This window comes from Erinaceus europaeus, unplaced genomic scaffold (genome assembly GCF_950295315.1).
Source record: "Erinaceus europaeus unplaced genomic scaffold, mEriEur2.1 scaffold_258, whole genome shotgun sequence".
NCBI lineage: Eukaryota > Metazoa > Chordata > Mammalia > Eulipotyphla > Erinaceidae > Erinaceus > Erinaceus europaeus.
This window is the reverse complement of record NW_026647665.1, coordinates 156,452-173,998: the sequence shown is the minus strand read 5'-3', so window position 1 is coordinate 173,998 and position 17,547 is coordinate 156,452. Positions and strand designations below refer to the sequence as shown.

At 38.4% G+C, this 17,547-nt stretch overlaps 1 protein-coding gene across 2 annotated transcripts in view; it reads right to left on the bottom strand.

Annotated features, from left to right (window-relative positions):
* Positions 1-1,186: 1,186 nt before the first annotated feature.
* Positions 1,187-17,547, bottom strand: part of LOC103128537 (calcium uptake protein 1, mitochondrial) — an 86,216-nt gene continuing 69,855 nt past the window's right edge. For both annotated transcript variants that reach the window (XM_060184225.1, XM_060184226.1), the window contains exons 7-8: positions 4,087-4,169; positions 1,187-1,447 (exon numbers count right to left, since the gene is read on the bottom strand). In XM_060184225.1, coding sequence (XP_060040208.1) covers positions 1,202-1,447; positions 4,087-4,169 — 329 coding nt within the window. In that variant the 3' untranslated portion in view covers positions 1,187-1,201. The remainder of the gene's footprint in view (positions 1,448-4,086; positions 4,170-17,547) is intronic.

The window sequence follows — 17,547 nt, the reverse complement described above, 5'->3', positions numbered from 1 at the left end:
AACAAAAATGGCCACCAGGTACAGCAGAGTCATCATACACTGAGTCCCAGGGACAACCTTATTGGCCAAAAAAAAAAAAAAGACCAAACAGAAACAAAAATTAAATGGAATAATTTACTTGATCTGAAAGTTTAAAGTATATAAGTAAAGGAATAAAACTAGTAAGAGGTAGAAAGACAGATAAAACCTTTATGAAAGCTAAGATGTTATTAATCATTTTCATCTTCCTCTTAACTATAAGGATGAGAATATATTTCATACTCAGTGAGGGGAAAAATTATCCAAAGTTTGAAAAGTGATACCAAAAGTGTTTCATAAAAGCAAAAAATGGCTTTATTCTTCCAGATTTTTAAAAATTAAAATCACTTCAACACCTCTAACACTTTTCAATCATTCATTTTAAATGGTCTGTTTAATTGCCAGCTAGTGCCAACTGTCACACTAAGTGGCAGAGGTTATACAACAGAAAAGTGGAAGAACACTTATTAAGTCAAAGAATATGACCAATGGTGTTAGGCATTATATTACTTTGCTAGGGCTGCCATTAAAAAGTACCCCCAGGGGGCTGGGTGGTAGCGCAGCAGGTCAAGCACATATGGCACGAAGCACAAGGACAGGTGTAAGGATCCCGGTTCAAGCCCTTGGCTCCCCACCTGCAGGGGGGTTGCTTCACAAGTGGTGAAGCAGGTCTGCAGGTGTCTATCTTTCTCTCCCCCTCTCTGTCTTCCCCATCTCTCTCGATGTCTCTCTGTCCTATCCAACAACAATAACAATAACAACAACAAGAAGGGCAACAAAAGGGGAAAAATAAGTAAAATAAAAATAAAATAAAATAAAATAAAAAAATACTATCAACTGGGTGACTTAACAGAAATTTATTTTTTCATAATTCTAGAGGCTCTAAGTCCAAGATGAGTGCAAGGTTCTAAGTGCAAGGAGAGTTGGCTGAGGGCTACTCTATTGAATTTCTTTCTCCTAACGGTGGGTACTCAAAGACAACTAGGATTTTCAATTTCGACATTTTGAGCTTTCAGTACCAGAATGATCTTACATCAAGACATTTTCACAGAACTTTACTGTTTCTTCCCTGCTATAAGATTGTAGCTCACTGATAAGATTCAAACCAATCAGTCTTCACAGTTGGAGGTAGACTGAAGGACTGTCTACAGTGCAGGCTTTCTTAACTCAGAGGCCCCGTTGCCTATTTGGTAGACACTGCCCACAAACCTGGAGTCCAACGAACACCTACCTCTAGCTTCAGAACATCGTGCTGAAGTTTACGCTGAAATTCAAGGAAGTTTTTGATTGTTAGTTTCCCCTTGAGGTCAGCTCCAAAAAAGTACGTTGTAAGGGCTGAACACAAGCCAGACTTGAGGGTATTGCCAGTAGTAGGACGATCTCTGTGACGCATACCCATACTGGTTTGGGAACGAATGATGCTCTGAACCTAAGAGAGAAACAAGCTCCTATCAGGAAAAATACTACAAAAATGGGGAAATATAGTCAAGTCAGACCATTAACCATTGATTGTTTATGACTTGGCTTCACTGAGTTATAATTCTCTTTTAATGCTCACCTCAATCTCACAAGTCTTACAGGTGGGGGGGTACAAATCAACCTGCCAATGCTCATGTCCAGCAGAAAAGCAATTACAGAAGCCAGATCTCCTGCCTTCTGCACTCCATAATGATCCTGAGTCCATACTCCCAGAGGGAGAAAGAATAGGGCAGCTTCCAATAGAGGGGACGGGGTACAGAACTCTGATGGTGTGTGGAATTGTGCTCCTCTTATCCTACAATCTTGCCAATCATTATTAAATCAATAAAACAAGGGGAAAACTCTATCTTTATTAATTATCAATCAAATTTGAAGGAATGATGAGTTTTTCAGACAAGCAACATCACTAAGCTGGCACTATAGTAAATTCTAAAGGGATTCACGTGATATGAAAATATGGAATGATCTCATCCACAGAAACTAAACAAATAAAGCAAGGAAAACAAAAAAGGTTAGTGAAGACTATGGAATCAAACTGCAAAAATGAAGATCACAAAGGAACTTGCTTGGGTATGGTGGTGGTGGTGGTGGTGGTGGTGGTGGTGGTGGTGGTGGTGTGTGACCTAACAGGCTTTGGTGCAGGCTTACTGGTTCTATGATAGTGGTGATGTGCTTGGAGGAGGTAAGAAACTAAGGTTACCTCAAAAACAAAGACAGTTATAAAAACAATCCCCTGGGTGGGGAGATAGCATAATAATGCAAAAATTGCCATGAATTTCCTGACAACCCAATAAAAAGATTTTCATGCCTGACGCTCTGAGATTCCAGGTTCAGTCCCATGTAGCACCATAAACCAGAGCTGAGAGTGCTCTAGAAAAAACAAAACTAAGTAAAATAACGCCTTATAGCTTTCATTTAAAGGTATCTCACCCCCATTGTCAGATTTACCGCAATATATATTATCTATTTTGGTGAAGTTATAAATGGGATTGTTTCCCTCTCATTGTTTGTGCAATTATATGCAACAGATAATGTATTTTTTAAAAAAAATTTTGTCACTTTACTAAATTTATTAATTCTTCTAGTATATTTTTGGTGGAGTCTTTAGGGTTTTCTATCTATGTAATCAGGCCATCTGCAAACACCAATAGCTTAACTTCTCTTCCAGTCTGGATTCCTCTGATACCTACTTTCTGTATGATTGCTCTGGCTAGGACTTCTAGGACCACACCAGAACACTAGGAGCAAGAGTAGAACAGCTGCCATGTTCCTGATCTTAGGGCAAATGTTGTCAGTCTTTTCACCACTGGGTCTGTTGCTAGCCAACACTTTGCTGTATATGACTTTTATTCTGTTGGGGATTGAACAACATTATAAATCAGCTTCCCTGAACTGACACTTATGGTGCACTATACTCAAAGCTGCAAGATACACATTCACTGTAAAAATACACTGATGCTTACTAAAATACTATCTACTGCTCTTTAAACTAGTCTCAATAAATCTAAAAGAATTAAATCATGCAGAGTGTTTCCTGATTTGTAGTGAAATTAAATCAGAAATCATTAGCTATAAGATACATAAACAAGCAACCCTCTATATATTTGGTGATCAACAGGTATAAACTTCCAATTGTAAGATAATAAATTATTTTATAATCATTTGAGGATACTTGTTAATACCAATAAAGTGCAAGATTATGGAAAAGTAATAGCATTAGATAGATACAGGCTACAATATGAATAAAATCTCTGGGTATTTTGAAATGTTTGTGTATTTTATTTTGTATTACTTACACATACACACACACACACACACACACAGTTTTCTAATATAAAACTGCTTCTGACACCCATTGTAACTGCCCACAGAGAGGCACTGTATTTCTCCAATGACATAAGTTTTATATAAATGTAATCACTTCCTATAATTCAGAACAAACCATATACATCTGTGGCTGGAATCTGGTATAGTCAAAGATATGAGACTATTTTTCCTTCTCTTATGAAATACTTTTCAAAGCATTATTATTCATCCTTATACTTTGCCTCACACAAAGAATCTTCTTGATGAATGCTAACTGAATATATGATTGAATAACTTAGCTGCTAGCATTATATTTTAATTCATATTGGGGAGTCAGAGATATTAATCACATACACAATTCTTTACATCAGGCTTAAAACAAACAATCCACATGGTAAAAAGGGGACATTTTGAAAAGTGATTATTATTAGATACTTCAAAAATTAGTGTGGTGAAGGCCAGACTCAATCTAGAGAAGCGTCATTGCTGGGCTATCTCTTCTGCTCAGGTCACAGTGGTGAAGCTCTGGTGACGTCAACAAATAAAAACAACCAGATAGTCCTTGGCCAAGGTCAAAGTAACTTGAAGGCATTTAACTTGTATAAATATTACTGTATTTAAAGGACCCCTTCACTCAATCCAGGAGGTGGCACAGTGGATTAAATGTTAGACCCACAAGCATGAGGTCCTGAGGTCCCTGGGAGTGTATGTGCCAAATTGATGCTCTGTATCTCTCTCCCTTTCCCTCTCCCTCTCTCCAAATACTTCTTCAGAACAACTTACCTGTTCAAACTCCTCCATGTCTACCTCTCCATCTCCATTCAAGTCAAACATCTTGAAGGCAATTTCAAAATTTCTCTGAGGAGCTGTAAGAAAGAAAGGATAGGAACATAGGAAATATAGACAGAGGAAAAAGAAAAAAATATACAAAATGCCTGTCAAAAATTTTTTTTTAATTCCTTTAAGAAAAACACATGGCCAAACATTAAAATGTAGTATCAAATCCCAGAATCTTTTGAAAATATTTACTTAAAGCTAAAAGAGAATTTTATGATGACCTGTAAAGAAAAGCTTATTGTGAAACCTTGGACCATGAAGATAGCACAATGGCTATGCATTTTTTAAAAAATTTTTTTTGTATTTATTTATTTATTCCCTTTTGTCGCCCTTGTTGTTTTATTGTTGTAGTTATTATTGTTGTTGTTACTGATGTTGTTGTTGTTGGATAGGACAGAGAGAAGTGGAGAGAGGAGGGGAAGACAGAGAAGGGGAGAGAAAGATAGACACCTGCAGACCTACTTCACTGTCTGTGAAGTGACTCCACTGCAGGTGGGAAGCCGGGGGCTCGAACCGGGATCCTTCCGCCAGTTCTTGAGCTTTGCGCCACATGCGCTTAACCCACTGTGCTACTGCCCGACTCCCTGAATTTCATTTTTATGAATGAGCTTGTTTGTTGTCAGAATATGTATTTCTATAGACAAGGATATGTCTTCTATTTTTTTTTATAAGTTTCACACATGACACAATACTCATGCATTATTTGCCTATTTCTTACAGACTACTGAGACTGGAGCAGTTTCAGACTATATGATGCCATGGAAAGAGTTAAGTAGGGGAGGTTTATAGTCAGGAGAACCCTTTATAAAGGACATCTTTGGATATACTCTAGGGAAAAAAGAACTAACTTAAGCAGCCAAGGAAATGTTTCAGAAGTTAGTGTACATGTGTGAGGCTCAGGGTTTGATCCCCAACACCCTACATGATGGAATGGCGCTCTGGTCTCAGTCTCTCACACAAAAAAATAATACATCTTCTAAGAATAAAACCAGTTTTAATATTTATTTCATTTTTCCTCTTTTGTTGTCCTTGTTTTATTGTTGTATTGATGTCGTTGTTGTTGGATAGGACAGAAAGAAATGGAGAGAGGAGGGGACGACAGAGAGGGGGAGAGAAAGACACCTATAGACCTGCTTCACCGCCTGTGAAGCAACTCCCCTGCAGGTGGGAGCCGGGGCTCAAACTGGGGTCCTTGAGCCAGTCCTTGTGCTTTGCACCACTGCGTTTAACCTACTGTGCTACTACCCGACTTCCATAAAACCAGTTTTATAGTATCACAGAAGCTCATATAAAAATTGCAGCAGGGAGTCGAGTGTAGCTCAGCGGGTTAAGCGCAGGTGGCGCAAAGCACAAAGATCGGCATAAGGATCCTGGCTCGAGCCCCCGGCTCCCCACCTGCAGGGGAGTTGCTTCACAGGTGGTGAAGCAGGTCTGCAGGTGTCTATCTTTCTCTCCCCCTCTCTGTCTTCCCCTCCTCTCTCCATTTCTCTCTGTCCTATCCAACAACAATGGCAGCAATAACAACAACAACGATAAACAACAAGGGCAACAAAAGGGAAAATAGGGAGTCGGGCTGTAGCGCAGCGGGTTAAGTGCAGGTGGCGCAAAGCACAAGGACCGGCATAAGGATCCCGGTTGGAACCCCGGCTCCCCACCTCCAGGGGAGTCGCTTCACAGGCGGTGAAGCAGGTCTGCAGGTATCTATCTTTCTCTCCTCCTCTCTGTCTTCCCCTCCTCTCTCCATTTCTCTCTCTGTCCTATCCAACAATGACAACAACAATAATAACTACAACAATAAAACAACAAGGGCAGCAAAAGGGAATAAATAAATATAATATATAAAAAAATTTTTTTAAAAAGGGAAAATAAATAAATGTAAAAAAAAATTAAAAAAAAACTGCAGTAATGGAGGAAGCAGTAATGGAGATGAGGAAACTACTTTAAAATACCTGAAGAAGGAAGAAGGGCTACAACTCAGTGATTAAGCAGCTGAGATGACTTGAGAGTGATAAAGTATGATTGGCTTACTGGGTGGCTTCCATGCTGTTAACCAAGAGATAAAATAGATGACCATGTTTGAGAAATAAAATGTGTCCAGTTAGGATGTGCTATATTCAAGGTATTTAAAGCATATTCAGATGAAATCAGTCTGAAATATGGTAGATGTTAGAGTCTACGGCCATACCACCCTCAACATGCCCAATCTCGTCTGATCTCGGAAGATGTTAGAGCTGGGTGTCACAAGCGTATATATGCTTAATGTGAAGAATCTGAAATAAGTTCCCAAAGGAAAATTGGGGGCTGTGGGGAAGGGTGAGCAAAGGGTTTAATGCAGTTGAAAGCCAGTATTAAAGGTGAATGGAAAAGCAAAAAGAAGAGCATGTAGCTTCATGACATTGGGCTATACTGGAATATGTATATTCTGAGTGAAGAGAAGTGGGAGACTTTGATAATTGAGTGCGTGCTACACATTCCCTACTCCGTGACACAGTGCTTAAAATCTGAGCTTGAGCGTCATCGTTTATAAGACAATTACTGTTAATTAACTCCTATTGTCAATTAGCAGTTAGAGCAACTGCACTTTTTATCCTCCACTGTGAAAATCATTTTAATGAATGAGTTAACCCTAATCAACACAATGAATATGTCCTTCTGCAGCTAAGGTTAAATGAATTTCCCTAAAGCATAGCTGTGCTACTTGAGGAATATATATATATATATATATATATATATATATATATATATATATATATATATCTTATCCTCTTGGATTAATTACTTTCAAAGTATCTGCTTATGTTCAGCTACTCAGTGTTCATTAAAGTATTCACACTCCCACTATAGAGGCTGAGCTCCACAGGGCAGCAGCCTTACATGATCTCCTTTTGACATTACCAGTCTCAGGGAAGGTCCTGGCAGGAGGACACTCATAGTCTATTCAATCTTCATTTGCAATACATGTCAAAGCATTTAAGACAAACAAGCAGAAAAGAAAAGCAACTTGTTTTAAATGACACCTGCTACAGAGTAATCTATTTTCATGTACTTCCCTGTCTCTCTTTAAATGCAATCTATAGAGTAATTTTAAAATTTATTTTAGCTGCTCTTATTTTCTATTTTGAATTTAGTAAGCACTTTAACATTGGCCTACAATGTTGTAAAATTCAAAAGTATACATTTCACAATTAGTTTCACAACTACATATAACTCACCACACCCATCACCAAGGTACCTATATACACTTGAGATCCCTCTACCTATAGTCCCCACTTCTCCACTACCTCCAATAACCAATATATCTTCCAAGAGTCTAAGAGTCAGCTTGTTATCATTACTAATTTTTGGAGCTTTGTTTTAGTTATCCATGTGCCATAAATGAGTGAAACTGCCTGGTCACTGTCTCTAACTTCCTTACTTATTTTACTTGGCATAATCACCTCACACCTCATTCACGTTAGCCAAAAAGTCACAATACCATCTGTTTTAATGACAAACTAGTATCCCATTGAGTGTATACCCGATAGTCATCTATACAGATTATATTTTAAACCTGTTTTCTTTTTCTACAAAGAGAATCTAACTTATTTTCTTTTTTAAAAATTGTAATGGATTCTATATTACTGGCCAACTAGACAGTGCTGAAAACCAGGCTTTGCAAGCACTAAAAATAATTAAACTTAGGATATCTAGAAAAAAAAAAGGAAAAGTTTCAGGTCTGCAGATGCACCAATGAAGGGTCTATGCCTTACTTGGTGTGCAGCCCAGGCTTGAGCCCTGGCACCACAGAGGAGGTGTACTGGTATTGTGTACTGGTACACAGAGGAGTATGGTACTGGTACTCGAGGAAGCTGGATGGCGAGATGAAGTTGAAAGAGAAAGCAGCCCAAAGCAGGGAAATTGAGCATGTGCAAGGTCCAGGGCTTCAATCAATCAATCAACCAACGAATCAATCAATATTTCACTAGAGAAGGTATGCCTACCATCCCAACATCCTTAACTACTATTGTTAATTAATAATTAGAGCAGTTAAGGGGCCAGACGGTGGTGCACCTGGCAGAGTGCACATGTTACAGTTAGAGCAGTTATAGTTCCCGCCACCCCCCTACTGGGGCTGTGACAAAAATACGAAGTGTAGGAACCTAGTGTCTGTTGACATCCAGGTGTTTCTTGAAGGGAATGGTGATGGGCTGAGCGCTTAGGGCACTGTGAAGACTGGCTTGACTCTTTCTTTCTCTCTCTCTCTCTCTTTCTTTTCCAGAGCACTAGTCAGTAAGAGAAAGGTGACCAGTCAGAAAATGAAATAATCTGGGAGTCGGGCTGTAGCGCAGCGGGTTAAGCGCAGGTGGCGCAAAGCACAAGGACCGGCATAAGGATCCTGGTTCGAACCCCGGCTCCCCACCTGCAGGGGAGTCGCTTCACAGGCGGTGAAGCAGGTCTGCAGGTGTCTATCTTTCTCTCCTCCTCTCTGTCTTCCCCTCCTCTCTCCATTTCTCTCTGTCCTATCCAACAACGATGACAACAACAATAATAACTACAACAATAAAACAACAAGGGCAACAAAAGGGAATAAATAAATAAAAATAAAATATTAAAAAAAAAGAAAATTCCTTTAAAAAAAAAAGAAAGAAAATGAAATAATCTAACTGAGATATGAGAGAGGTTATTAGACAAGAGTAATTATAACGAATATAGTGAAAAATGGTTTCATTTCAAGGAATGATCACAACTAGCTAACAATTAGAACACACACACACACACACTTTTTCTTTTACTTTTTTTTGATCCACAAGGTTATTTTATTGATAGTTGTCAAATGTTCTGGTGTTTCATCTTTAGTGAAATGCCTAGCAAAGAAGAAATCTTTAATAAAGTTTAATAAACGTAAACTACTATTATTACTGCTGCTACCATTATGACTAGACAAAATATCCTCTTAAGGGACAGTCTTGCTTCCATGGGACCCTAGCAACTGGAAGCAAGCTTTTCTCTGGCTATTTTTCAACGGAATTATTATCTTTGTGAAGTAGATAGCTTTGCTAGAACAACAGGTTCAATGTATCGCTTTTCATTCAATTGCACTTATTTTGTACCTGTGAATAAAGATGTGAAAAGAGAAAGGGAAGCCTGAGAACAACTGAATAACACTTTCTCTGGAAGTGAAGCTAAAATAAATAAATAAAAATCCACTCCTACTGCAGGAGAATTTCCTGGTGGTGGAAAAGATTCCTATTGTTCTTGTGCTAGAGTGTGAGTTGGGAAAAAAAGGTGGTTTTTGGTTTTCTTTTTAAAATATATTTTTATTTTCATTTTCTTTACGAGAGTTATCACTGGGGCTCCATACATGCATGGTTCTATTAGTTCCTGCAGACATTTTTTTAAAAAGATTTTTAGATTTAATATATATATATTAAATTTATATTCCACCACTTGTAGTGCTGCTCTCATGTGCTGGCTGGGGGCTTGGACCTAGGACTTCACCATGACAAAGGGTGACTGACTGAGCTGTCTCCTAGTTCTTATATCCAGACTATTTAAAAATATACACCAACACACTTTTGTTTCCCCAAACAGAATCACAATTTGTACATTTTAACTCTATCTTTTATGCTAACAGACTTCTGTCTAATGTACATTATGTATTGTAATAAAGTCCATCACATAGACTTATTACAACTTTTTCAGCCATATGTTAGTACTTGGAGTTCTTTTTTATTTATTTATTTCAATACAAGTATTACTGTTCCCTTTAAATATGATTAATTAAGGTGATAGGACAGAGAGAAATTGAAAGGAGCATGGGAGGTAGAAAGAGAAACACCTGTAGCACTATTCCACAGCTCATTAAGTTTCCTTCCTGGGTGCCACCATCCAGACCCTCCAATTTATTTTTTATACTATCAATATCACTATATATCTGATCATTTTATTAGCATAAACATGTAGAAATGGAATTTCTGAGTCAAACAGTATTTATCAAAGTGTTTGATAAACACTGTCAAGATTCTAAAAGGGTATTCCAATAATCTAGATTCTCACCAATACTCTATAGTCAATTACATTTACATGTTATTCCAATAGCTACAGATTAAATTTGCTACTCTAATGGTTTTGGTTACACTGTGAATTTGGTAGTCAAATGAGAGAAGGAATAAATTGCTCCTTCAAAAGAGGTAATCAATCCTAACCTGTATTCTAGTTTCTGAGAGACCTTTATACTTCAAAAGTGATTTATATTTAGGGAAATCTTTAGGACTAAGTCTAAGTCTAAGCCAGTTTAATTGTAAGGGTGACCTGGGGATAAAACTGTCCAGCATACAACACAATGCCTACACTTTTTACAGTAGAAAACCATTAAACAGATTCACTTATCAGCTATATAGTGTACAGGACCCCAGCAACACTTATTGGCAGGGGCTGGTTAGAAGACACAGGTTTCAGGGTCCAGCAGATGGCTCACTCAAGTAGAAGTCCCATGCCAGTGCCTGCAGAGCGGAAGCATCACAAACAGTACTTACAGCAGTGCTACAGTGTTTCTCTTTTCCTGTCTTCTCCCACTTTTACTCTTAAGTTAAAAGAAAAGAAAAGACAAAAGAAGCAGGGGAGGTGTGTGAGCTCAGATTCCTAGTGATGGTGGCCATGAACACAAAAGAAGTTGATACTTGCTTCTGTTCAATCAAATTCTGATTCCACCCCCCCACACATACATACACACTACACACATATAATTCATGTTGACTTAATCCTGCATTTATTTGAGTATCTTAAGGAAACTGCAAGAGCTCATTGTCATTCCACACAGGGTCTACAATGGCAATGAAATGAGTCCTTTATTCTCTGTTGAATTTTTGTTGGTTTATTTTCATGGAGATTGACAAAGTTTTCTAATTAATATGAAGCAATTCATTTGCCAGAACCTGAATTTAAAAGCTCCATAAGGTTGTGAATTCTTTTCTAAATTATTTCAGCAAGACGCCAGCTATACAGACACTTAACTTCTCCTAACTACTGCTTTTCTCCCATTTACATCTCGTCTAATAAATAGTGTGAGGCATGATTATAATATGTATATATATATATATATATATATATATATATATATATATATATATATAACTTCACACAAGAACAAAAGAAATAGCTGATGTGCCTAGTTCATGGCACATACAATTCTCCGAGCTTTATTTCAGTCTCAGTTACCAAATGACCTTCAGAGGGCTGCAAGAAAAAGCCTTTCATTTAAATTCTTCTTCCTTACTTCCTGCCGTTTGACAGTTGTGCTACAGGAAGAATACGCAATACAAGAGATGTCAAAAAATTTGGGTTCCCTACGAATTCCTTGAAAAGAGATCCTGAAAGGCACGTACACCAGTGACTAGTCTTTGCATTAAGAGCATTTTACTTTAGGAATATATTACCTTTAATTGTATGTCACTATTTTTATGCCTGAAGTATATACGCTTGTACAATTAAACCCCATATCTATCTTCAGAGAACTAAAAATGCATCATCTGCTTTGATTTTCATTTCACTCTGTGATTTCTCTCTGTGTGGTTTCACTTCATTTCATGTGCTCAGTAGCAGCCCAAGTAACCACTTAAGCCAAGAAAAAATTTTTTTTTGTATATATGCTTACATAATAAAGAGAACTGATTTTTTTCACTTAATAATGTTAATTTGAAGAATTCACTTAACATATGACTAGGCTTGGCATTCACTCAAATAGAAACTACATATTCTAATTAATTTTCTAGCTTTCATTATGTGTGTATATGTAGAGAATATTTGTTATTTTGAAACAGTTTTAATTACTATGTGGGATGTTATGGGTAACTGAGAAATTTTAAATTTTAGTATGTATAGACTGCTTAGCTTTTGGCTACTGATAACATTGGGAACTGAACCTGGAACCTCCTGCTTACAAACCCCATGTGCTAATGCTGCACATCTCCCCAGCCCCAGTCAGTTTTAAATATTTATTTAGTAGACAAGTATACACAGAATACTTATTATATACCAGATACTATGCTGGCTTCTCCAAAAGGGCAGTAATTAGGCAAAACATTCCATGACAAGCACTATTTCTTGCCTTGATTCATTTTGGTAGTTCTCCAGCACAAATAAATATTTTCTAAAGTTGTTCCAGAAACAAGTTAAGTGACTCATGATGAAGTCTAAGCATGAAGTCTAAGCATAACCAAATACTATTAACTTTAAGTTTTATGAAAAGATCACAGTCATAGATCTAGGATATTCTGATTCTAGTTCATTTTCTAAGTCACAGGATTGGGGAACCTCTTTCTGCTAAGGGTCATTTGGTAATCCATCATCTGAGGGTCATACAAAATTATCAATATAAAAATTAGTATTTAGGGAGTCGGACGGTAGCGCAGTGGGTTAAGCACAGTTGGCGTAAAGATCCCAGTTGAGACCATGGCTCCCCACCTGCAGGGGAGTCGCTTCACAGGCAGTGAAGCAGGTCTGCAGGTGTCTATCTTTCTCTCTCCCTCTCTGTCTTCGCCTCCTCTCTTCATTTCTCTCTTGTCCTATCCACCAACGATGACATCAATAACAACAATAACTACAATAATAAAAACAAGTGTTGTTAAAATTTTGGAAGGCTCTGGTCGGGCTGGCTTGCTTCACGGCGGGTAACAGAGACGCGGAGACAACGGCTGGGCAGGGAAGCTGTATTTCTTTATTCAGGAACAACGATTCACAAACTAAGACAAACTAATCACCAAACAGAACTCTGCTGTCTCTTTGCGGCGGCGCAAGCACTCTTTCTTTTTCTCTCGAACTCAGGAACCCTCTCCCTTACTCTCGAACTCAGAAACTCTCGCACCCTCGCACTCTCGAACTCCGGAACTCAGGAACTCTGTCTCTGGGGAACTCAGGAACTCTCGGACTCAGGAAATCAGGAACTCTGGCTAACTCTGGCACTCTCGAACTCAGGAACCCTCTCCCGCACTCTCGAACTCAGGAACCCTCTCCCTTACTCTCGATCGAGAGTAAGACTCTCCGCGTCTCTGTTCACCACCGTGAAGCTAGCCGGCCCGGCAAGAGCCTCAGAAATTTTAACAACAAACAAGGGCAACAAAAAGGGTATAAATAAATATTAAAAAATTAACCAAATTAGTATTGAATGCCACTATGAAAAAAAAAAAAAGCAATCTTTCAAGTCTTACCTGTGGCTGCCTTATCAGGACCAGACCAAATTATTTTGCATATCATTCCACCCATGATAAACAATATGAAAAACAAAGGGGAAGAGGGCTAATAAATAATAAGCATTTAAAAAAATGTTACTTGGGAGTCAGGCGGTAGAGCAGCGGGTTAAGCTCAGGTGGCGCGAAGCACAAGGACTGATGTAAGGATCCCAGTTTGAGCCCCCGGCTCCCCACCTGCAGAAGAGTCACTTCACAGGCGGTGAAGCAGGTCTGCAGGTGTCTGTCTTCCTCTCCCCCTCTCTGTCTTCCCTTCCTCTCTCCATTTCTCTCTGTCCTATCCAACAACAGCGACATCAATAACTACAACAATAAAACAACAAGGGCAACGAAAGGGAGTAAATTATTATTTTTTAAAGTTACTTATTTTTAGGTGTGAGAGAGAGAGAGAGACTGAGACCAACAGAAAAACAGACAGACACAGAGGCTGACCAGAGCACTGCTCAGCTCTGGAATATGGTGGCACTAGAGATCAAAACTGAGGCTTCAAGTTTGTAGGTTCAGTGCTCCTATTGCTGAGTTATCTCCCTGGCCTCATAAGTAAATATCTTAAAACATCATCTGTTATTGATATCTGAATTCCTACAATCTGAACCACTGACAGAACAAGAGAAAACAAAACAAAACAAAACCAACCAACAAACCTCCCATCAGGCCAAGGTACAGCATAAGGATATGAGGACAAAGGTTCTATGAGTTAAAAGAGGCTGCAATCTGGGAAAATTTCTGCAATCTGTTCAAGGGAAATGAAGGGGAAAAAAGTCTGGCAGAAAGACAAAAATGCATTTGACACTAATCAAAAGTATGGAGATGTGTGTGTGGCTGTCTCTCTCTTCTTTCTACCTATAGGAATTTAAAGAAAACCACATTCCAAATATTATTTCATTTAGATATTTAGAATGATTCTTAGCAGGATACAGTAAGAGGTACTTTGGAGATGTGAAGTCATAGACTGTTATGATGTACCATGATTCATTCACAATTTAATGCAGAATACATTTAGATTCTGGTATTTGTTCGAAAGAGAGAGTAAAGTCCTGCCTGAGAAATGCTAGGAGAGAAGGCAATTTTGATTTAAAGAGCAAAAGGAAGAACAACTCTTTAATCACTGAGCTGGAGAAGGTAGAGAATTTAATATTTTGAAAAATTTTATTTTTATTACCTCATCTATTTCATCCCATGGGTAAAGCCAAAGAAAGATTTACCAATGCTTTCTCTGCTAGTCTTTTTTCTTCTTCAGAGTCAAATGTGCAGAGAAGCAGAACCAAGGACAGACTTCCTCCTCTTCCCTCATCTACAGCTCCTACTTGAGTCCCACATAGTAGAGAGAGCAAACTCCACAGAAAGGTATTATGAAGCTTCCAGGATACATCCTTGTTCATGGAGTGGAAAAATAAATATTAAAATGGATATCTTACTAAAGGAAATCTACAGATTTAATGCAATCTCTATCAAAAATCCAATGACATTCTCCGAGGAAACTGAAGGACTTATTTAAAAATTTGTGTGCAACCACAAAAAGCCATGAACAGTCAAAGTACTCCAGAGGGGGGAAAGAAAAAGGGGAGGGGGAAATGAAGGAATCATACTTCTCAACTTCACTTTCTATGACAAAGCAACAGTAATTAAAGCATTGTGGAAACAGAATAGAAATGGACACTTGGATCAATGGAACGGAAGTGAGAGGCCAGAAATAAACCTATATATAATACAGTCACCTAATATATGACAAAGGGGTCACAAGCATTCAGTGGAGAAATGAAAAATCTCTTCAACAAATGGAGCTGGAAAACTGGACAGTCACATGTAGACAATGAAATTAGACAAATCCTAAGTACCATATACTAAAATCAGCTTAAAGTGGATCAAATACCTAGATATTAGGCTAGAAGCTAGAATATATAGGAGACAACATCTGTGAAATACCGCAGGACTTTAACATCTACGATGTAGTTGAGGACTCAACCCCATTAATAAGATTAAATAAACTGGATTACATCAAAGTAAAAAGTATCTACATATTAAAACTACACCATGACAAACAGGTAGCCTAGTAATTGGAAGAAGATATTTGCATATCACACTCTGGTAGGCAATGGATAGCCAATATCTATAAAGAAATAACACAGCTCAACAAAGAAAAAAAATAATAAAGTGGGCCAAAGAAACGAGTAAACATGTTTTCTAGAGCAGAGATACACATGGCCCACAGACATATGAAGAAATACTCCACCTATGTTTAGAAAAATGTAAATTAAAATTACTATGAGATTTTATCTCACACCTAAGAGAATGACCTACATAAGCAAAATAGGAAATGACAGTCTTGATGAGACTGGAGAAAAAGGTACTCTGCTGGAGGGAAGGCAGACTACTGCAGCCCTTTGGAAGACCAGAGAATCCTTAAACAAATAGAAAATGGAATTATGATCCAGTAATATCAGCCTCAGGTTTTTATCCAAAGGACACAAAAACACTAATCTGAAGGGACATACCCCTATGTTCATAGATGCACTATTCACAATAGCCAAAGAGTGGAAGCAGCCTAAATGCCCATCAGTAGCGGACTGTGTAAATAAGTTATGGGATGTATGTTCCACGGAATACTGCAGAGTAGTACACATGAGTGGTCTCCTCCACCTTTTTAAAGTTTTTTTCTTTTGTATTTATAAAAAGAAAACACTGAAAAGAACATAGGATAAGAGGGGCACAACTCCACACAATTCCCACCACCAGAACTCCGTATCCCCTCCCCTCCTCCCCTGATAGCTTCATTATTCTTTATCCTTCTGGGAGTATGGACCCAGGGTCATTATGGGGTACAGAAGGTGGAAGGTCAGGCTTCTGTAATTGCTTCCCCGCTGAAGATGGGCATTGACAGGTCTATCCATACTCTCAGTCTGTCTCCCTCTTTCCCTAGTGGGGTGGGGCTTTGGGGAAGTGGGGCTCCAGGACACACTGGTGGGGTCATCTGCTCAGGGAAGTCCAGTTGGCATCATGGTACCATCTAGAAACTGGTGGCTGAAAAAGGAGTTAACATATCGTCACCAGGACTATTGCTGGGCCTGAGTGCCTGCCTGAATAATGAATCTACTGCTCCCAGCAGCCTTCTTTTTTTTTTTGATAGGACAGAGGGAAACTGAGAGGGGAGAAGGAGACAGAGGAAGAGAGGAAGAGCTTAAACTGCTACACCACCACCCAGTCCCTATTTCCTTAAATTTCCTTCTCTCTTTGACCTTATGAACCACCTGAATAAATTTCAAACAGTTGCTATCCCAAAGGACAAACTTCCTTTTTAAGGATAAGAGAAAATATTTAGTATCCAAATATAGTCACAAGCAGCTCTAGGAGAGCAAACATAAATATTACTTATTTCTTACTTATCTGGACTAAAATTCTTATGTGACTGGTAACTAAAAATGCTTCAACTTTCTATAGCACTGGGTGCTGCTGAAATGACATGGTGTTATGAATGCACCTCACTCAACATGAACTTAACATTATAAATAGTTGATGCACTTAAAAGCATTATTCTAAAGTCAATGAATTAGCCATAAGAAGACGCCATGCAAGAGAAAAAAGTTAGTAGTAAGTAATATGCTGAGGTACTTTAGTCTTACAGCATGCAGATACGGTTTCTGAAATTGCAAGTATATCCTGCGGGCTAAAATAACACTGGATAAATCAGTCTTTAAAATTCTTTGTGATATTCTTCATAATGTCAATTTAGCACTGGCAGATAAAACATAAAAATTAGCTAAAAAAGGAGTCACGAGGTAGCACAACAGGTTAAGCGCACATGGCGCAAAGCACAAGGACCGGCATGAGGATCCCAGTTCGAGCCTCCAGCTCCCCACCTGCAGGGGAGTTCGCTTCACAAGCGGTGAAGCAGGTCTGCAGGTGTCTCTCTTTCTCTCCCCCTGTCTTCCCCTAGTCTCTCCACTTCTCTCTGTCCTATCCAACAATTACGACATCAATAACTACAACAATAAAAAACATAGGCAACAAAAGGGAATAAATAAATATTTTTAAAAATTGGCTAAATGAAATTTTCTCTATGACTTTTCCAAGTCTGGTGTCCCAATTAAAAAGATTTGTAACTGACTTAAATCTTTGATCGATTTCAGTACACTGCCTTGCCCATATTTTTCAACAATGCAAAACATTAAAAACTTATTGATAA